This window comes from Pimephales promelas, chromosome 23 (genome assembly GCF_988280905.1).
Source record: "Pimephales promelas chromosome 23, fPimPro1.hap1.1, whole genome shotgun sequence".
In the NCBI taxonomy this organism is placed as follows: domain Eukaryota; kingdom Metazoa; phylum Chordata; class Actinopteri; order Cypriniformes; family Leuciscidae; genus Pimephales; species Pimephales promelas.
Genome location: NC_142791.1, coordinates 15,596,653 through 15,620,031, shown reverse-complemented (window position 1 = coordinate 15,620,031; position 23,379 = coordinate 15,596,653). Strand labels below are relative to the sequence as shown.

Below are 23,379 nucleotides of genomic sequence, written 5' to 3'. Positions count from 1 at the left end.
TGTTCTCATTGTTCAACTGAGCCATTTCATAGGGTCTTTAAAGATTTTTAAAAACAGAAAGTGCTATGCAGAGAAAACAGTTCTCACAGCTTGCTTTTATCTTGTTGAACTTCAAAAGAATTTCAAGAGAGTTTCACAGCGCGAGTTGTTAGACCTTCAAAATCTTATAATCAAACTTACTCTTCACACACTATACTGCTGTTTAATTCCCAATTTGAACCGAGGGCACACCCAAGGCATGTGCCGTACTGCAGGGAACCGGAAATGAGCGCTGGCACTTATATCTTGCTCAGAATGAGATGTTTCCTCTGGGAAGCCACATTCTGTTGTCAATTTAGATGCAAGCAGGTGGCTTTCGAACAGAATCCTTTTGAAATTGTTCATTAATCAGAGCAAACATGTTGACAAGAGACAGTCTTATAGACATGTTAAAGGTGGGTGAATAATAAAAGGGTGTTTAAGTTATGCATGTTAAAGGTGGGTGAATAATAAAAGGGTGTTTAAGTTATGCTTGTAAGTAATTTATTGCTTATTTAAGAATATGCAAATCCGCACATGGGTGTATATGTTATTGCATAGGCTACATGTTGTATGACATCATATTAATTTCCCATTAGATATTTGATATTGCATAATCATAATCAGATATGTGCCTATACATAATAAAACGTCTCCAAAAGCGCCTGTCCTCTTTCACTCTTTTCTTAAAATTATGTGGCCAGTGCTCATCAGAAATCTGGGCTGTTCGTATTCTATTCCAGACACTCTACTAAATATATTGATAAGTTAAATTTCATTGAATAGTTTGGTAGAATCTATCACATAAACAGGACTGTGCCCTCGTTTATTTCCTTGGTTACAATTTCAGGATGTAAACAATGGAAGTTTTAAAAGAGTTTTTGATAGAGTCTGCTTATATTTGGAAAAATATTTAATAATAATAATAATACTGGTATTAATAAAAAATAATTTGTATATTTTATATAGAGCTTTTCTCTCCACTCAAAGTGCTATACATATGGAAGGAGGGAATCTTCTCAAGCACCACCAATATGCAGCATGCACCAGGATGATGATGCGACGGCAGCCATATTGCACCAGAACGCCCAACACACACCAGCTTACTGGTGGAGAGAAGACAGAGTGATGAAGCCAATCAGTATATATGTATATATGGGGGGATGATTAGAAGGCCATGCAGATGGACAGATCTTTTTTTTTTTTTTTTTCAAGGACATCCTGGGATTTTTAATGACCACAGAGAGTCAGGACATAACTATGGAAACTATGGACCTTTCCCATGGAAAAGGTTCATGTCACCATTATTCGATCTGGCAAACATTACGTTCCCACAACAGAATAAAGGTTAGGCAAATAAAAATATTGATTGTATGCTGCTTGTACTAAGACAAATCTGCAGTCTCATATATTTTAAGCGATGCATTGGTTGACCTTATTATATGACAAAATGCTATTGTAAACAAGCTATCAATGTAAGCATTATCAAACACGGGGCCGTCAGGCATCTTTGTGTGCAAAGTGGTTAAATTTGGCTCAAGGCTCTGTTGGGTGTGAGAAAGGTTATCCTGTGCCCATTTATTGTGGTTGAATGAACAGCAATTGTACAACTGCCTTTTTCAAATGTGGAACAAATAATGTTCCCCCTTTTGTAAGAAATTTGGGTGGGTGGAGCCATAAAGTTCATAGAATATTAGATTGGACGGTTGGTGCATACAGTACAAAAGGGTATGTCAGTTGATGGCAGAACGGGAAGGTTGGTGCGTTTATGTGGAGTAGTGGGCAGGGTAGGTAAATATGTGCATGGGTGGAAGTATTAGGTTCAGTGTGTGCATATGTAGATTGGCAGGCAGGGTACGTGGGTATACGGGTGGGGGATTAGATTAGGTTAGGCTATGTAAGGTTGGTATGTGGGTTTAGTGGATAGGGTGAGTAGACAGTAAGAGGTGGTAGAGCAGGTATTTTATTTAGTGGGTTGGGTTTGTGTGAAGCAAGTAGGTAGGTCAGTGGGTAGGTAGATAAATAGGTCCGTGGGTATGTATGTGTATTATGGTTTTCGCCCAGGAGGAACCTTTTCATAGTTTCTAGAACTGAAGAGTTCAGATGCAAAAGCCTCTAAGTGCCATTTGAAATTTTCTTCTAAAATGATCATTTTTATCAAGCTTGTATATTTAAGTTCACTAATTTCACTTAAATGGCAATGAAGATTACCTATTAATTGTCATTTAAGTGAAATTACTGAACTTAAATATACAAGCTTGATAAAAATCATCATTAAAGAAGAAAATTTCAAATGGCATTTAGAGGCTTTTGCATCTGAACTCTTCAACTATTGACAGGAGTACAGTTTTTGGTGTGTTCACAGCACAGGAACTAGGGATGATTTCAGTCCAACTTTTGGGGGAACTGATTTAGCTTCTACTTCAGAGTTGGGTCTAAACCAGCACTATAGGAACTACCAGTGATGTTAGTGTACGCTGATTGGCCGAATGCACGCGAAACACCAGCACCCATAATTTTTAAAAAATATATAGCCTGTATTCACTCTGGATCTGCCTGGCTCCGCCCTCCTACGCACTTCCGCTCAATTTTCATTTTCCTTCAGTACTATGTCTGGGATTGTGGTGTATTTTTTACCGGTCCAATCAGCGAACAGAGGTAACACAGTCTCATCCCAAATCGTCATATAACTGACGTTTTGGGACGTATTTTGACCATACGTCAATATCCGCCTTTTTAGGGCCCCCTTAAACGTCGGTAGATGGCGATCCCGGGCCGTCATACAACTGACGCTTTACCTTTAACGTCAGTTAGGTGACGGGTTAGGTTTAGGGTTAAGTTTAGGTATGGGGTAGAGTTAGGATCCCATAACCTCATCTACCGACGTTTAAGGGGGCCCTAAAAAGGCGAATATTGACGTATGGTCAAAAGACGTCCCAAAACGTCAGTTATATGACGATTTGGGATGAGACCGGGTTGACAGAGGGAGTGGCTGAGAACAATGACGTTGATGTAGTTTGAGTGGTTTGCGTTGTCATTCGTCACAACCAAACGTCAGCGATTGGTTATGGCAGATCCAGAGTGACTCTGGGCAGATCCAATAGTTTTAAACTTCAACAGAGTTACCCGCCTTCAAGAAAGTCAATGCTTGTCAATGGAGCGAAGCCAGACTCTCTGTACAAATGAAATGTATGAGAGTCTGGTGGCCTGGTGATAATAAAGGTCTGCTGCGGCGTCAAAATAAATGTCACAACAACAAGCATGGCTTACATCACTTCAGTGTTCCAACTGGTGGTGCGAATGCAACCAGGAAAATGTTCCTAAGGGAACCATTAGATCTCGGGGAACCAACCTGGTAGCTAGTTCCTAGAACTACTGTACCCAGTGTGAAATCCCTTTATGTGTAGGGTAGGTATGTTGGCAGGTAGGGTAGGTGGTGGGGGGATAAGGTTAGGTTTATTCAAGGTAGGCACACTAGGTGGGACAGTTGGTAAGGTAGATAAAAAGGTTGGTACATATGAGTTTGTGGATGGGTTGGTAAGTTTATGTTTGCTAGGTAGTGTTTTTGGGCTTGGTTTTCATGTTTGGCTTGATAAAACAAATAAAACAGCTAGGAAATGAAATAGTTTTGATTCAAGAAAGAATCCCAAATAAAGAATTTAAAATCTGTACTCGAAATGTCTGTAAATAAAAAAATAAAAATAAAATGATGATGATGTCATCAGCTTTGGATGTGCTGTAGTATGTTTATTTGTATTTCCTAGATGTTCAGCTGTGACAGGTGCCTGAGGTATCTGAACCTTCCACTTAATACAATATAAACACACACACACACACAGAACCCCAACCTGAGAGTGTTTGCATGCATGTGTGTGGGCTGCCTTTTGAAGTTAAGCCTTCACAGATAAACAGCTTCACCAGGTTTTCAGCGTGATGAGCTCACTCAATGTAGGACACACTCCATGTTGACGCCGGTGGATGGAAAAAAGCGAGAGCCCACCATTTAGGATTCCAATCGAGCCAAGATCAATAGTGATGTGTTATTCTGCAATAAAACAGGCTCATCCGAAAGAAGCTCTTGTGTTTTGTCATCTTGGATTTCTTTTCTAGCCTGAGTACTTATGCGTGGGTTATGAGGGGCTGAGTTCTTGTTGTTTGTTTGAAGAAAAAAGAGGGCATAAGTCCATTGGAGCCGATGTTTCTCTGTTAAGAATGTGCAGACCCTCTTAAAGCAGTTGCTAATCTGACATGGTTCATCTTGGTGGCACACGGGTGTGTTATGTAATGTTTAAAGCTCAGCTACTGTTTTTCGAGCCTGTCCTGAAAACATTCTGATGGTCTGAGTGGATGCAGATGCTTTTGGTGGAGGTTTTGCAGATGGTTGTCCATTTCTTTTCGTCTCATTTTTACACTAGCTTTTCTGCTACATCTTCAACAATGCATTATTCTATTAATTTCCTCACTACCACAATTCCCCTGTACAATCACAACTCTGATTAAAAACATAGATTCTGAATTCAAAGGGATCCAGAAATCTTCAGATGCCACGGCCTGTATTGACATTGTCTACTTCGGCTATAAATAACAACGCTATGTTACTAGGGAATAAGGTTATGACTGAGGAAATGAACCACAAAAAAAATGTAAATTACTTATTGATTTTCTTGCTTTTCAGACCCACATCCATCTTAGGTTTGAAAATATGTTTGACAGTAACCATATTCCCGCTGAATAGCATGGAAGAGCTTTGCTAAAATATACAGATGGTCTGGAACGGGTAAGTATTTAGCAATATGTTCTCTTTCTTATTCCTTTTTCTCCCTGCATCTGTCTTTCTCTTGAGAACATGCAGACAGTATGGAAAGAATGGGGGAAATTTGATTAGAGAGGAAATCCTGGAGAAAGAAGCTTGTAAATTACAGCTAAAGTTCAGCAATCCTTCCTCCCAAAGGATGAGAAAAGCTGCTAAACGGCATAAATCTGCTGCAGAGAACTTCAGCACGTCACATCTCTATAATTCTCCTTTTTCCTCTCACTTCTGCACTAAAGTAAAGCCATGGATAATTGATCAGCATGGACAATTTCAGCAGCAATTCTGATCATGAAATGTGCTCCATGTATCCCTCCATGTATCCAGAAACTTTAATGGTTTAGATTCATATATATTTTGATTTTTCAACTCAAACTGTTATGATATTTGTTTTCGGTTTCAGTTTATCTTGATGGTCCTTTATATTAACTGTCACGGATGGAACAGGAGTCAGTGAGGTGGTAAGTGTAACAAAGATTATTTACAGGTTTGCAGATGCAGACGGAGATATGGTGAGTACTCAATCAGTTGATAAGCAGATGAGAACTTAAAGGATTAGTTCACTTTTGGAAAAACAACTTTTGCTGATAATGTACTCACCCCCATGTCATCCAAGATGTCCATGTCTTTCTTTCCTCAGTCGAAAAGAAATTTAGGTTTTTGATGAAAACATTCCAGAATTTTTCTCCATACTGGACTTCAATGGGAACCGGATGGTTCAAGGTCCAAAAGATAGTGTTAATAACAGTTTCAGATGCAGCTTCAAATGTCTTTAAACGATATCAGACGATGAATAAGGGTCTTATCATGCGAAACGATCGGTTATTTCAAAACTTATTCCAAAAATGTAACTTTTCTAAGGACAAATGCTAGCCTTGCTATATTCTCTGAGGCGCGTTTGTAACGTCACGTAATACGTAATTACGTTCAAAAGGTCACGGGCGACGTAGCCGGAAGTACAGAATCAAAATCGTTGTTTTTCCTTTTAATTCCTTTTTTTGTAAACGGTGTTTGAGCTAGTTTGCACGTTCAACCTATGCGTTCAACTTGTAAACACTGACTCTGTACTTTCGGCTACGTCGCCCGTGACCTTTTGAACGTAATTACGTAATACGTGACGTTGCAAACGCGCCTCACAGAATAGAGCAAGGCTAGCATTTGTCCTTAGAAAAGTTACATTTTTGGAATAAGTTTTGAAATAACCGATCGTTTCGCATGATAAGACCCTTATTCATCGTCTGATATCGTTTAAAGACATTTGAAGCTGCATCTGAAACAGTTATAAACTGTCTTTTGGACCTTGAACCATCCGGTTCCCATTGAAGTCCATTATATGGAGAAAAATCCTGGAATGTTTTCATCAAAAACCTAAATTTCTTTTCGACTCAGGAAAGAAAGACATGGACATCTTGGATGACATGGGGGTGAGTAAATTATCAGCAAAAGTTTTTTCAAAAGTGAACTAATCCTTTAACTGAAGGTTAATTAGAGTCTCTGTTTCAGATGCAGAGTCACAAGGATGGGTTGCAGATGGATGGCTGAAGACTGAGGGAGGCATATGATGACAAGGTGATGAATGTAGTCCAGTGGCTCACAGGAAAGCTGGTGAGTTGGAGGTGAGTCTTTGTGTCATGTATAGACAAGACCGGACAATGAGTATGTGAAGGGGAGCTGAATATAAAGGGTTTTGGAATGATGAGGTGCAGGTGATAGTGATTGAACGAGTGGGAGGAGTGAGTAAATGAGTGGAAAGAGTGAATGGAGCTTGTGGTATCCTGACATTAACACATTATGTTGACTACAAGTAACATTGCACCTGCATGTCGACTAATGCCTGGTTCAGATTACACGATTTTTTTGTCTGTTACGATAGTCAGTGTGTCAGATTACGCGATTTTGGCTCCTAAAATCTTGTCGTGTCGTGGACAAGACAGATATCAGACTACACGTTACTTCCTGACCACTCATCGCATGCTGTGTTTAACTGTGCGCGTGATGTCATCAAGAAGGCGAAACTCGTAGCGAGTGAGTTCCTGGATTGCTCGGCATTGCCTTTTCAGCGTGAGAAATACACGGTGTGGCGTGTGAGTGTGTGATCTGGTTGAATTGTGTGTGAACCCTTGAGAACCCTGCTCGAAGAGGACATTATGGGCTGTCAATCCTCCAAAGCGAACTTGAGGTAAAATATTGTTTTCTTATATATTTTTACTTCTAGTTTTAACATTAGCACCATCGTCTCTCTTTCGTTTTGTCTTTTTTGAAAGTTGTATACGGAAAAGCTTGTGCTCCTATTGGTCAACCTCATACATGTGACGGAACCGTCGTGGACGACCGTTAAAAAAATTAAACATGCTAGTCTTTTTGTCGTGATGTCGTGAAGCGTCGCAGGCGTGACGTAGGTTGTCGCCCACTATGACACACTATACGAGATGATACGATCGAATCTTGCGTCCCGACGCCCGTTGTCTTTTACGAATCCCCACGACACCCTTCGTCAAACGGATCATGGCAAAATCGGGCTAAAATCATGTAATCTGAACCAGGCATAACTCTCATTACAGTATTAGTAGAGTATTAGTAGATTGGTCGGGTTAAAGTTAGAATAAGTAGACATAGTTGCAAAGTTACTTAGGCCGTGTATCCACCAAAGTGTTTTTAGACAGCTGAAAACGCCAGACGCTCTGCTTTGAGCGCTTGAGGGCATTTTGGCGGCGCAACGTTTTTTCCATTGAGACGTGTCGTTGCTATTATACAGAATATCCACACCACAGTTTACTTAACTGATTTCGCAGATAATTTGTTTCATACCAAAAATGTATTTTTCACCCATTTTGTTCGGTTAGCTCTGCTGGTTGATGTTGTTGTACAGAAAGAATGTTGTGACAGTTGGTCAATGTGGTTTAGTCCCGTCCCTCCTCCACTGTGATTGGACGGCTGGGTAAGAAGTGACAGTGATTAACGCTGCGTTTTATCCAAAGTTGAACATTTTTCAACTCTCGGCGAACAGTAAAAAACGCTGGTCGCTCGGCACTTCAAGTGTGAAAAAACGCTCAGCGCCTCGTTACGCTCATGGCGTATAAAAAACGTGGCGCTCCCATTAAAAACAATTGAAAACACATGCCAGGTGCGTGAAAAAGCACGTTGGTGGACACACGGCCTTATAGTAAGAATAATGTCTGTAGAGGAACGTCAAAATAAAGAGTTATGAGATATTAAGCAGACAGTCTACTAATACTCTAATCAGAGTTAGTTGACATGTTGCAAAGTTACCTATAGTCAACAGCAAGTTCAGAAGGGACCATCAAAATAAAGTTACTAAGTTTTCTGTCACATTGATGCGCAATTTACACAACTTATTTTCAAAATAGGTTGTTTTTCTTTTTATTAAGGAAGTTCTAGGAATTAAAAATAGAAGCAAATTTTTGCCTCTTCTAGTTCTTCTAGGTTTATCTCGCAGAGCTTTTCTCTCCCACTCTGATGTAATTACTGTATTCTACATTTGGCTTACCAGCTCTCCACAATCCCAGAGGTTCCAATGATAAACAAAATATCAATCATATACAATGAAGCTGGCAGGGAAAAGGAGTTCAGCCTTAACAAAATACAAACAAGAACTGGGGCCATCTCTTAAAGAAATTGACCAAAAATAAAAAATGTTTTGGCCAAAGCAATGATCAGAACATGGAAATTCAGACTTTTTAATGGGGGTGTGTAGTTGAAAGCAATTTTCTTTTCCTGTCCCTTAGGGGGGAAAGGAAAGTAATTTTTCATGTTTTGCTAATGACACAGAATCTGCCTAATAGTCAAAATTTTAGTAGAGCACAAACATGTAAGCATGTGAGAAATTCAAACTGGGTAGGGATCCACTTTGATGATTTGGAAGATATAAGGTTTGCAAGGCATTGAATTTTCACTTTTTTAAAGTGAAATAGTTGCGCAATGTGCTCTATACAATATTAAAATACTGCGTTTTCATGCAATTCTATCGTAAGAATATAAGAACCATGTAAGAACCACAAAAGTTAAATATAGTGGTAATTATATTATCATCCACATCAATGTACAATAACATTGTTCATTTCAAGTTTTGTCGTCTGCCACTTTAAATTCTCACGTTCTTTAAAGTCGTGTGGATTCTGATTGGCTGTCATAGTTTTTATCGTTCCTCAGCTGGAAAAACTTCGTTTTGGTGTGCGTTTCCCGAAAGCATCGTTAGCCAACTATGGTCGCAAGTTCCGTCGTTATCAGCATAGTTCAACGAGTCTGTGTTTCCCGAAACCATCGTTCCAACGAACATTCGCAAACAGCATCACAAAGTTGGGTGGATTGAACGACAGCTCTCGACCTGGTTAGAGACATCGTTTCTATATTGCATGACATTTGGACATTTGGATATAACACTCTAGCGTTAATTGGATCTCGAATAGTTTCATTAAAAGTAGTTTTGCGAAACCAACGTGGTTGAACGATACTTTGCGACAATGGGTTTCGGGAAACAGTTGTGATTAACTATTTGATTTCTCCAACGATGCATCGTACTATGGTAGTGAAGCAGTGAAGTACGTCGTTGTACGGGATTTCATTATAGCTGTGTGTGTGGACATTTCAATAATTAATCAAAGTTTATAATTGTGGTTATTACAGTCATTGTCTTTAACATGAATGGGCCTTAATTGTGTTTTTTTGGCTTTCAGTTCAGAGACACAATATACTTTCGTTGTATGGAAATATCAAATCAGATGTTCTTCAAAATATCGCCGTTTGTGTTTCATGGAAGAAAGACAAGTTTGGAATGACACAAGGGCGAATGAACATAAAATATCTTTGAAATACCAGAAAATAACTTCTTATTTTTCACTTTTTGATGATCCATTGTTATCTTCCCCAGGTTTCACGCCACACAAGCACTGGAATCTAGTTTAATGCTTTTGTTTGTCTCTGCTTGCAGTAAGATAATAAAAGTTTAATAGTTACGGCATCGTGAGCATTTAAGCAAAGAAGCGATGACCTCGACATGTGTCTTCTCTCCAACCTCCTCCCTGACAACCACCGCAAAGCAGCCCAACACGAGCATGCTGTCTCTGACAACGGCACAGCGCGCTTACCCTTGCATACTTTGTGGTCCTGCCTGAACCCTCAGCGTTGCTTACTGTAGACCCAGCACTTTATCCTGCAGGAAAGCAGCTTTTTTTTTCCAGGGCAGACAAAACATGCCACTTTAATGGCTTTCTCTTGTTTCTTACAGCTAAATGGAGACGGAACACAAGCAACAGAAAATCAACAGCAGGGAAAAGCATGGTGCAAGTTTTCAACTTCACAAGAGGTAACTTACTGGTGAATATGTTTTTATAACACAGTCTCATCCCAAGAAGTCATATAACTGACGTCTTGGGACGTCTTTTGACCATATGTCAACATCCGCCTTTTTAGGGTACCCTTAAACGTCGGTTACATGACGATCCCGGGCCGTCATAGAACTGACGCTTTATCAGTTATATAAATGTTTCCAGTCTTGGGATGAGATTGCGCTGTGAAAATGCTCATCAGGCTGGCATTACTTTCGGTGTTGGCCAACAGTTTTTTTTTTTTTTTTTAATTTCTTAATAGAAAATTTCTGGGTTAGTTTTTTTTTTGTGCTATGGCAAACTGTTGGATTTGACCTGCCAGTGATTTCAATTAATGGATACATTTGGTGATTGTGAAACATTTGGGTTAGACAACTTTCATGAGCAAATGAAAGACCAAATTTAAGTAGCAAACTACGCTCGCAAAAGTTTAGTATAACTAGCAAACTTTGCTATGCTTATGCATCATATTTCCTGCCAACCAATAATGCTACAGAGGACTGTATTAATCATACTGAGTGTTTCAGGACAGCTTTATGAAAGTATGATAGATGAGCTCATTATTTATTCCAAAATCATGAGGTTTCATATACTCAGTCATTACACAATTTACAGTCTAGCACATCATGTAAAATACATCTAAAAAAATTGGTCACATTTAAGAAATGCTGTGGATCTTGTTAAAGGTACTTGAATTCTTGAAGATTCTTGTACTACATTTTCTGAAACGGTCAGCAGTTTTGGTGCTCTTTGCCAGTAAGCATCAGCATTTTTGATCATTTTCATAACATTTTTCATAAATATACATGGAGAAGAGCTATTTTGCTAAATATAAGCACTGAGTCCCCTATTCATTATATTTTTACTTAACCTGTCAGTGAGGTCATGAAAACAAGTTATTACAGTGTATTGTCATTTAATTGTTTATTTGTTATACATGATATAAAAAATGGCCTTATGTGCAATTTAACACAATTTAACTCAGTTTCAGCTATTTGAGTGTTTATTATTAAATACGTTAAATTAAGTACTTGATTAATAATACATTTATTTATTTTTGTTTTTGGTTTTTCGGCCAAGTGTATCCTGATGTTTCGGTTTCTAACCAGAATTTTCATTTTGGTGCATACCAAACAAAAAGAAATGTCGCTATTTCCTTTTCAATGTGACTTGTGTTGGATCTGGTACTAGTGGGTAAGAAGAGATGGCCCACAAAGACTATTCAAAGTCGTGGATAATAAACGACGTTAATGCATTTGAGACATTGAGCCATGGTGCTTGTGTGGACGATATAGATTTGCATCAAGTTTGTGATGTTTACTGATTTCACTCCTTGTCTTTCATTTGTTTTATAATTTCTTGTTTCCAGCTATGGCCCACACTGAAAGCGGAAATACGAATGTACAGAAAATACGAATATATTACTATTTAATAAACATTGTAACAATGGGGATTTAACCCTTTCACATATAAATTTAAAATATTCTAACTGACCCCCCAGCGTGAGTTTTTCAAGGCGACCATTATTTAGAACTTGCCTCTTTAATGTTTCCATGGTGACGCTTTATTGCTTGTCACATGACACAGCACAACCGCAACACAGCGCTGAAAGAATGATGATCTGCTTTCATGTCATTTTTCCTCTTATTAAAAATATTCACAAATGTATTCATTATAGCATGAAACAGTGATATTCCGATTGTCAAATATGTGCAAGTGGATGGGTTTTGTTGTTTAAACATCTTTATAACGACCGCGTTTGTTGAGCTGTATGCACAATGGGCGGCGCCATTTTAGTTTGTTTTACAGTTCAGAGAATCTGACGTGTTGGATTTACAACACGTCAATTCATCCACTTCTCACAAAATAAATGAAAGTAAGTAGCCGATGAACTGGGGGAAGAATAGGGTCAAATGTAAAGCTACTTAAACAATGGGTATCTCTGATATGACTAAAATGTGTCGTCTTATTATAATTGAAAGGATTATTATTGCCGCTTCCATAGACAGTGAGTATTTTACAAACTCAAAATCATTGTTTTGCTAGTACTTATGTGTATTTAAATGTCTGAAACCTAAAATAAACATTATGTGGTTGAAAACACTCAATAGTTGTGATATATGACAGCACTGAGTGCATTCGTCTCTGGCTTAGCGCCAGCCAACGCGCGAGAGCAAGTTTGAATTTAGCAGTTATTGACGTGATGCACTGACCGTTCTAATCACACCGGTGTGATCGTACACTCCAGGGACTGACACCGGTGTGATCGAACGTGTGAAAGGGTTAACTGTAGGCAGGGATCCCAAGAACAATGGTGAAGAAAGAGAGGCGGTAGCTATCTTGAACCATCCGTGGGGACAAACAAAACCAGCAAAATTATCAAGGAAATCATGGTTTCTCAGTGAAAGTTGACCTACAAACTGTTTTGGTTATGACAGACCACTAAAGACTGCTTAGAGGAGCTGAAGGAATCCTTGTAAATGGCTAGACCCAATTCTTCCCCTCTAATTCCTGGCAAGCGTTCCTGTCACAGATAGGCAGAGTGTTTGACGTACTTGCGGAGGAAGCCTCTCCCTGTCTGTGGGATTGGGACCATGCCATTCTCATTCAGACACTTAGCTGCAGAACGCATCTTGTTAGCTGAGCCGTCTTGCCCATGACCCAGCCGCTGTGAGAGAGGAAGTGCGACCACACAGCCACTAGCCCACCAGACATAAGCTCACAATCTTTTTTTTTTTTTTTTTGCGGACCAAAGCCACACAATGACATATTGTTTACACCTTTGCTTGTTTAAATGTGGTGTGTCAGAATGTGCTGACTTTTTTTTAACAGTTTTTGCTTTATCAACAATGCAGTAACACACTGACGTAGTAGGTGGAGTATGTGGTTATGAGATCTGATCACATGAGACATATTTAAGATGTTAATGACAATCTGTTCCAGCTACACTTGTTTTTAGATCACCTGGAACAGATGTTAGCACGGTACCAGAAGTAAACAGCAGACACATGTGTGATTAATGTCTTAAATTAACACAGTCTCATCCCAAAAAGTCATATAACTGACGTTTTGGGACGTATTTTGACCATACGTCAATATCCGCCTTTTTAGGGCCCCCTTAAACGTCGGTAGATGGCGATCCCGGGCCGTCATACAACTGACGCTTTACCTTTAACGTCAGTTAGGTGACAGGTTAGGTTTAGGGTCCCATAACCTCATCTACCGACGTATAACTGAAAATAAAGTAAAAACTTGCCATAGCCTTTGGCAAGTAAAAAAAAAAACGCAATCATGCTCAATGAAATGTTGCATTTTTAATGTATGTAAAATTAAATTCCTTTTTTTATTAATCATGTGATGTCGCTTACATTCCTTTCAGTCATTTTTAGCCGCCGTGGAAGTGCGCATAGGCGGGTGATGAAGTACATTCGTCATCATGTTCTCATAAGACTACTCATCTCCACTTTCCCCCTTTTCATTCGTCTAATTTGATTTGTCAATGAAATTGCTGTCAGCCGGCGTTACGGGTAGCATCTCGTCACATCATATTGATTACAGTGCTTTGAACATTTGCTACTGCATAGCAGTTAATAATTTAGCTGGGGGTTTAATAAAATAATCTATCAATTATACCACGAAAGTCTAGCACGGCACCCACCTTTGTTCTAAATGTTCTGAACACATTTGAGGTTTAAATGACATAAAGATATATATATACTGCCATTTTCAAAAGATGTAAAATATGTATCTGATGTCCCCAGAGCATGTATGTGAAGTTTTAGCTCAAAATACCCCACTGTTATTTTTGTGTAACATGTTAAAATTGTCACTTTTTGAGGGTGAGCAAAAACGTGCTGTTTTTGTGTGTTCCTTTAAATGCAAATGAGCTGCCGCTCCCAGCACAGAAGGCGGAGCTTCGAGAGGGTGTGTGTTAGCATCTCAGGGGTGCGTTTCCTGTACAACGACGTAGTTCGCTGCTTCACTACCATAGTACGATGCATCGTTGGAAAAATCAACTAGCTAGTCACGCCTGTTTCCCGAAACCCACTGTCGCAAAGTATCGTTCAACCACATTGGTTTCGCACGTGGTGGAGTAATAACTACTTTTAATGAAACTGTTTGAGATCCAAATAACGCTAGATTTGTTTTATATAAATTTCAGATATGTCATCTGAGTACTATTTCTAATTGTTCTCAGTTGTTTTGCTTTATTACCAGACTCAATATTTGGCTCGTTCTTACATAGTATGCACGTTCGCACATGCGCACTCTTCAAACATGTTACTTCAAATCTTTTGAAAAACTAAAAGACGTAAATTACATTTGTATGTATTCTAAATAAATGGCACCGGTTGAACTGAATGTCAGCTTGCTTAATTTGCTCAATAAAAGGATTTATTACCTCCAAATGTCATGCAATATAGAAACGATGCCTCTAACCACAGGATGAGAGCTGTCGTTCAAACCACCCAACTTTGCGATGCTGTTTCCGAATGTTCGTTGGAACGATTGTTTCGGGAAACACCGACTCGTAAAACTATGCAGATGACGACGGAACTTGCGACCATAGTTGGCTAACGATGCTTTCGGGAAACGCACCCCTGATTACCTCACAGACAAGCACTGAACATTTCAAAAACTTTTAGCTTTTTATGTTCAAAGATGGAGAGACTCAAGAAGAAGTGACAATTTAGACTCCAACAAGACATTTCTGAATGGTTAGTTGATGAATTTATCTTATAGTCATTGATTAGCATATTCTATCATGATAATCTATAAATCACACTCCCAGCGGCGGAGTTTATGTACATTTTAGAGTCAGAGATGTCACTAACCCATGAAGAAGCTCATTGTAGTCCCTACCACTCGTTTGTTGTAGTCCTTAAAAAACAATTTCTGCAAAAGAAAATATCTCCCTTTGCTTTGAACTTTGAGTATCATAACTTTGCAGATGTTGTTTATCCTCAAACAGCAACATTACACACTAACTAAACTTAAAAAGTGAAATCATAATCAACTACCCCTTTAATATACAGCTATGTAATATACAACTTCGAGTAATTGAATGTCCAAACGGGTTTTCGGGGGGCGCTCAGAAGTCCTACAAAATGACCCTGTTGTATTGTGCACATCTGGACGAGGCTTACTATCTTCTCTCACATCATGTTGTATATCCTCATAAAAATGATCAAGCACGACAATTTAATCCCATCGACAAATAGATAAGATGTAAACCTTGCACCCCGGTGACTCCCACACAGATAGAAGCAGCTGCTTGCTGGAGAGGACAAGGTTTGGGATCAGGGGCCGGAGGAGAACCAAGGAGCGGTCAGGGTCAAACAATGACGTTTGTTGTTAATAATTAGACTCTTCAAATACACAGTGGAGAGATCCAAACAAGAGGTTATTGGCCTTTATGAGATGACAAGGTAGCAAGTGGCGGAAACGACCACAGTGCTTGTTTACAAAATGAAGTGTTGGGGTAAACACTGTCCAGGGTTATTGGAAGTTCTGGGAAGGATGTAGTGAATATGAGGAAGAAGAAATTGGGATAAACAGTCGCTACTTACGTCCTACACGGAGATTGATCTGGTCGCGGCGCTGGCCGTCGGGGTTCTGGAAGCAGCTGTATAAGCCGTTGCTACTCATGTTCACCTCCATCAGGATGAGCCGCGGTCCTTCTTCTCGCCGGCGTGCCTTCACGTCCGTGCCATTCACCTTCCACGTTACAGAAGCGTCGTTGTCCAGCGAGCCGCATTGCATAGTGACATCACTTCCTATCCTTTCATACTGGATCCTGGCACCTGGGGAAACAGAATCATCAAGAGGTCATTACAATTGCAACACATGGCTTTAAATTGACTTTTTTTCCAAAGTTGAAAAAATTAGGAGTGCATTTAAAGAATTATAAGGGAAATGTATCAATATTCAGTTTACATTGGTTCATTGCATAATCAAAATAAGGGGGGGGGGAACTTAATGGGGGACTTTTAATAGGACTCTTATTTTGAAATGTCTATGCTTTACTGTTCATACTGATCAAATATGCACTCTTACAACAGATCAAATATGCACTCTTATATCACAATCTAAGTAAACATTGGCATAATTAAAATGTAGAATGCGCAACAGTGCTGAATTTTTACTTTGAACTGTCATACTGAAAGAAAATCATAGCCTTTTGAAGTTTAATAATCTTAGACATATCTTGATTCCCATTTTCCTTTCCCTAAATTTAAGACCTCTTAAAAATTATAATTAAGACGTTAATGTGAACTGACATGAACTAACAATAAACAGCCGTATTTTTATTAACTAAGGTTAACAAAGATTAACAAATACAAATGGACAAATGGATTGCTCATAGTTAGTTTATGTTAGTTAATACATTAACTAATGTTAACTAGTGAACCTTATAGTAAAGTGTAACAATACTTTTTTTTCTTTTTTTTTTCCGTTTTTTAGGTCCTGCAGAGACTTTTTTATTCGCACACATGCTCCAAAATACATTTTAACCTTTGCAAATATCTATTTGAGTATTAAATGTGAACCCAGCAATATACTTTTAAGACCAATTGTGGTGATTTTCATTGTTTTTTCTATCTACACACGCGCTAAACGATGCATTCTTTGTCCGTTGTGTTTTCCACTGGTAGACAGGACATGTTTGTCACATTGGATTATATGAGATTATGTGTGAAAAAGTAAATAAATCTATGAATTATTGTATTATTGCTAAGAATATCAAACACAATTGTTTTTTGGTTTGCCTGAGATGAGAAAATAGCAGGTCTGTTTATGTTTCTACTTTAAATCAGTTCGGTCATTACCATGTTTTTCACAAGAAAAGGAAGTTGTGGTTATTTTTCGACAGAATCTTTTTCACACCCTAAGGCATGTTGTTATGGGCTTTGGCATCAAAAGAAAATAGATTTCTTCATGTCGCAACCACGAGTAATGCCCTATAGATGTCCGCCGTCATGCGACAGTGCAACAATAAAAGAAACATAAGAAAAAAAGATGGTTCAGAATACACAAACAGTCAAACAAACAAAACTCGGTGAAAACATCACTGCTTCTCTTTGACTTTCATTACGGCGTCGTGACTCCGACAATGCACAGGGGTCGGAAAAAGCAATCTCTCTTTCTTCCACTGACCTGACTAACTACCCCTGTAGCTTAATCCACACGCTCTGAGCAAACCAAATCTATGAATTTTACATTTACTCTGATGTCAAAGCCTGTGCAGCAGTGTTGAGTAGAATGGAAAGAGAAAGGCTGTTGCGTTCAAGAAAGGAGGACGGTGACAGCGGTGACTGTTTGTTATAAGACAGACGTGCCCTTTAGGATTAGTTCAGTAGATAGCGTGACACACGGTCACAAATTTGACTGCAAATGTCCTGCTCAGAGAAAACATGTTTCTATCTTTACATATAATAACTTATAAGCTTATAAGCAATGACAACATTGTACAAAAATATTATATTAATATCTTTGAAAGCACCAGTGTTGCTACAGGCACTCTCCCTGCAGATAAGTTAATTTAATGTCTGCCAAAGCAACCAAAAACTTGAAAAAACAGACTTTTAAATCCAAACAGGACACTTTATAATGTGATCTATCATTTTAAAATGACAGAATGGGAGTAGGATAACGTTTTTAATAAGTTAGGCATCACTTTCGTCAGTCTTAGATCAAAGAAAAATCTCCGGTCACCTTGTACTGTGAACTAACTTGAATGTCTGCTGATTTCATCATCCTGATTACCATTCTATAGATTTTTTTTTTTTAAACTTTAAAAAAGGGGTAATTATATTCTCTTTACTTTTAATTTAAAATGCAATGTATTGCATTGCATTCATAATGTTTTATATTCAATACAACTCCCCTCATACACTATAATTTCTTTGAACAGGTTTAATTGTGTCCATTGAACAAACATGATTATCTTTCTCAAACATGTTAGATATCAAAAAAAAAAAGAAAGAAAAATTGCAAGGAGGATAAATGCCTGAATTCAGGATGAAATTCTCAAAAGGTAATTTTATAGCTTTGTTTTTTTTTGGAGAAACCCTCAGAAGACATTGTGCAAGCTTGTGAAATATCTCCTCTCTAAATATCTTTAGTATGGGAGTCATTGCTTTGCCCTCTGCCTTGTTCCCTTTGAGGATTCTCATTAAGGGGTTGCCTCTCACTTGTCTGCCCACTTTTTCCAGACCGTGCTATTACGGAGCATCAAATAAATCCATTTCTTGTTTCCTACCTGCTTATCAGCTGAAGCTACGGGAAGGCAGGGAGAGGGCGAGTGAACGGTGGCATATTGGCACGACACAACAAAGCCCAAGAACAGTTCCTCATATCTGCTACCTTTTGATAGCTCAGAATGCCTAATTCCCATTATGCAATTAGCAGATAGTTCTTTTACAGCCTTATCAGGTCTTAGGTTTGCTTCATTTTGCCACATGGAGGCATAGAATTGGCAATCCAATGCAACACCATAACCTGATTTTATGTTTAGAACAGCAAATTTGTGCCAAAAAGCATCAAGTTTGATTCCACGAGTTGCCCTTAAACTTTCACTACCCACAAAAACATCATGGCTCAACATGTCAAAAGCTCCAAACAAACCACACAACCCAAATTCCAATACATGCAAGTGAACGAGCAGTTTCAAGGGTAAAGAGTTTGAAGGTCCCAATAGCAATAGAATGGAAGGGGAAAATATGGCTGGAGTTTAAAGCAGTTGTCAAACTGACACTTAATAATGTAGATGTAAACTGGCTGCAGAGGTTAGCGGAGGCGTCATGTAGAGATGAGAGGAGAGGGACTTTACACCCACATGGAAGTGCTAAAGGTTTATGAGCAGGACATATGCAGTGTTGCTTGTGGAGGGAATTCTAGACTGGCCAAGGACCGGACGGACAACTAGAACTCCTGGCTAGATGAGGAACAGCTGTCTTTCGGAAATATGCGGCAAAAGCACAAAGCAGTTAATTGCCTGGGCAAACAGAAGCTGTCTGTGTTAATGAGTGTTCTTTGTTCTCAAACTCTCACCAAGACATTGGAAACTACAATTTATAACTCACTATCTCAGAATATTGTTTTGTACAAGGACATTTTAATGCAGGACGGTCCCTATTAAAAAACATTTGTTGAGTTTGGGATACTGGTGGCCAGTATGGGATGCTGGTATGCTGTTTTCTCAAGAGGGTTCTTAACCAGCAAATCTACATCAACCGACTTTACCTGAACCATCACTGACCAAAATAAACCAGCTTTCAAAAAGGTCAATGACTTTTATTGCCAGAGTCTTCAAATTTAACATTTGATTCCTCCAAATCATGAATATTTCGTTCCATCTTTGGTTTCATGGCATTGGCATGCTTTCAGAGCTGCCAGAGTTTACAAGGACTCATCGGACTCAAGCCTCAAGGCTGCGGGTGGGCTGGGTAGTAGTGGCATATGGAAGTTTTCCCTCCCTGGCTGATATTATATTGTAACACAGATGGATTTTCACACAAACAAAGGTCATGAAATGCTCCATAGTCTGCAAAGGTCAATAGGATTACAAAAGTATCAGATTGATACAACATGGATCAGAGAGCTTCATCATTTGGCTACTGGGCTTAGACGCTCTACATTGGGAATGTGGGTTTGGCTACTTGGTTTATTTTCTTACACTTGTCGGGGGGGGATGCTTGCTTACTCCTAGCCACTGGCGCTGTTCCTGTTTCTCTCTCTCCTCCCAGACCTCCCGTGATGCACCACATGCTTCAAAGAATATCTAGTCGAAGACCAACACAAGTTTCACTTTAGCTTGTGACCTACGAAAACCCCTAAATGGGTATATACTAAGTATACTAACTAAAATGAACGATAATCCAGTCAGATTTTAGAGATGGAACTATTGCTCAAACCATGTTCAAAGCCAATGGTGGATCCACTGTTGGGGCCATGCTCAAAGTCATTGCAAAATTGCTGCTCTACTCCCACCAGTTGCATTTTAAACAGATTGATACAGAAATTGATCTTTAATGGATGGATTTTTTGAGAACAAAGCATAAACAGCCCACAATGAATATTATAAACCATTATTACATCCAGGGCCACTGATAAGAGGGGGAGACAAATTTACGTTTTGTCCCAAGTCAAGATTCAGGTCATGCTATTCTATATATACTGTTTAGATAGAATGTGAAACTATAAGAACAGTATTTAACATTGGTCATATTATTCTGCTCAGTGTCATGCATAACAATATCCTTCAACTCTAAAATCTCTATAACATCACTATATCTCCAGAGATTGTTATTTTATAATAGTCAGAAGAAAAAAAGATACGGTAACACTTTACAATACGTCTGCACTAATAAGCATTACTTCATGCTTAACTAATGTACAGATAATACTGAATTAATGTGTAACTAATGATTGTTTAAGCTATTCATTAATGATTACCACATTAGGAACTAATTAAGAGCCTGTAAGTTTAATGTATTAGTTAATAAATGAATTGTTTTTAATGAAATATGTAATTGTGGATTAATTCAATAATAACTCATTTTTTAACTAATAGTATTAATTAATATGTTAATTACCAGAATGAGCCAAAGCCTTGTATTTCAACTTCCAGATAATATGACAGGTAAACTAATATGCATTAATACATAATTAATTACTTCATTGTTACTGCAAATTCATGTGCAAATTACTACAATTACTAAATGACTAGTTAATAATGATGTGCCTCAACAAGTAAAGTCATAGCATAATGATACCTTTGCAAATCATTAGCTAATGATTAATTAAAGCAGACAACTGGAAGTTGAAGTGCATAGCTTTGACTAATTGTGGTAATTAACACATTAATTGACACTATTAGTTAAGAAAATATGTTAAGGAATTAATACACAATGACACATTGAATTAATAGCAATTCATGTATTACTTAATCTATTAATCATATTGACTCTTTATTAGTTGCTGATGCAGTAATCATCAATTAATGGTTTAGTTCTTCATGAGTTATACATTAACTCGTGATTATCTGTGCATTAGTTAAGGATGAATTAATGCACATTAGTGCACCCGTATTGTAAAGTGTTACCAAAGATACTAGGATGTAATGATGTGGGCCTTGCATCGTTCTGATTTTTTTTTTTTTTTTTTTTTTTTTTTTTAATAATGGCTTATTATTTTCCCAATTCAATGCACAATGGAACTTTTGACAGAAACTCAGTCTCACTTAGTTTCCCCAGACACATGCGCAGCCTGCCAGAGGAGATGAAACAGGATGTACAACTCAACAGCCCCTTGTGATGGAGAGCAGCATGAGGCAACGCTCCAATGCAAATCGGCACCAGAGGAGATTAAAGCACCCCGTCCCACTCGCACCCAAAGCCCTAATACACAAAGGCAACCCTGATTGAACTGGATCCTAATCTCAGAAATGTACTCCACAGCAATAGCACTCCCCCATTTGCTAATACATAGTAACATACATCCTTAGCATTCCACATGTGGAGCTGAAATCTAGCTGCTGCTGACAGGCTGTGTAGATATATGGGGCTGTGCATGCTGTGATCATGTCATTGATTTGGTGCAAGGTTGGGAATTTCAGAAATCAGGCAAGTATTAAAAGACGGCCTATGGAGAGCATGGCTATGGCAGCATAAGACGATTGCAGCAATTGGACCATATGCTACTATGGTGGTGTTGATGCTATGCTGTGATTATCATGATTGCGAAGTATGCAGGGTCTATTACAGTATGTCTAGTAAGTATGTAAGTCTAGTCTTACACCATGTCCCAATCAACCGGGTGTTTTCAGTATCGAGTCTTCACTGAAAGTATTTATGCAACAGCCAATCAGAACATACTAAATGTTTAATGCTACGTTTCATACAAAGTTGATGTGGGATATTTATATTCACCTACACTCTCAGAAAAAAAGGTACAAAAGCTGTCACTGGGGCTGTACCTCTTCAAAAGGTAAACCTTTGTCCATTTTAGGTGGTAATATGGACGTTTAGGTGTTAATATGTACATTTTAGGTGCTATTATGTATTTTAGGTGTCAATATGGACATTTAAGTGCTAATATGTGCATTTTAGGGGCTATTATGTATTTTAGGTGGTAATATGGACATTTAGGTGCTAATATGTGCATTTTAGGTGCTAATATGTGCATTTTAGGTACTATTATGTGCATTTTAGGTGCTAATATGTGCATTTTAGGTGCTAATACAGTATGTGCATTTTAGATACTAATATGTACATTTTAGGAGCTAATGTGTACATTTTAGGTGCTAATATGTGCATTTTAGGAGCTAATATGTACATTTTTGGTACTAATATGTGCATTTTAGTTGCTAATATGTACATTTTAGGTGCTAATGTGTACATTTTAGGTGCTAATATGTAACTTAAGGTACCAATATGCACCCTTTAGGTACAGAAGTCTACCTTTTGAAAAGGTACCGCCACAGTGACAGCTTTTGTACCTTTCTTTTTTTCTGAGAGTGTACTTCCAGCAATAAAGGTGTTCCATTGGCCATTATATTGTAAGGGTTGTATTTAATGAAACTAAATAGCAAAGCTATTGTTAGCTTAAGAAGTGTAAGATTCCCCAGTAACCAAATTGCAGAGGATAAATGCAAACATTGCCTGTCACTGCAAAAATTTTGGCCGAGGAATACATTCTGTGTACCAAAATGTGAATGATCACTGTGTACCTGTGAGTGCTGTCATGTTTGCATGATGTCATACTCGCGTACCTGTGGGGAGTTGTGAATTTCCTAATCACTTTCCAAGTTGGAAGTCTGAGTCTGAGATGTTCTGTTGTATTTTTCCAAGAGGGAAGGGAATTCTGACTTCCACGGCTATCTTTGTTGGGATTTTGGACCAAATAAGATTTTGCGCTGACGAGTCACTAAAACCAAGCGTGTGACTAATTCAGCTTGATGCAGACGTAGCTGGAGAAATGTGGTTCATTTCTTGTTGCTTTAAGTTGTCTCATGTCAGGGCACTCTAATTTAATTCAGTGAAGATTATGGCTTGGAAGAAAAGAAAAAAAATAGGCTAAACATTGCAGTGCAACAAAGATTTTCTCAAGATGTGCTTGCCAAAAATGATGCAGTCCAACTCAATAAGCACAGTGTAAAATCACAGTGTAAAAAAAAAACAGACATACACCAACCAACGTTTC

At 38.4% G+C, this 23,379-nt stretch overlaps 1 protein-coding gene and 1 long non-coding RNA gene across 2 annotated transcripts in view; one reads left to right on the top strand and one right to left on the bottom strand.

Annotated features, from left to right (window-relative positions):
• The window catches only part of cntfr (ciliary neurotrophic factor receptor), a 196,000-nt gene that overhangs the window by 76,893 nt on the left and 95,728 nt on the right, over positions 1 to 23,379 (bottom strand). The window contains exon 3 of the mRNA XM_039678155.2: positions 15,744 to 15,977. Within this exon, the coding sequence (XP_039534089.2) occupies positions 15,744 to 15,977 (234 nt within the window). The remainder of the gene's footprint in view (positions 1 to 15,743; positions 15,978 to 23,379) is intronic.
• LOC148969428 (uncharacterized) lies at positions 15,923 to 16,902 on the top strand. The gene is made up of 2 exons (XR_016149414.1): positions 15,923 to 16,001; positions 16,639 to 16,902. It is a non-coding gene; the product is annotated as an uncharacterized LOC148969428 (long non-coding RNA).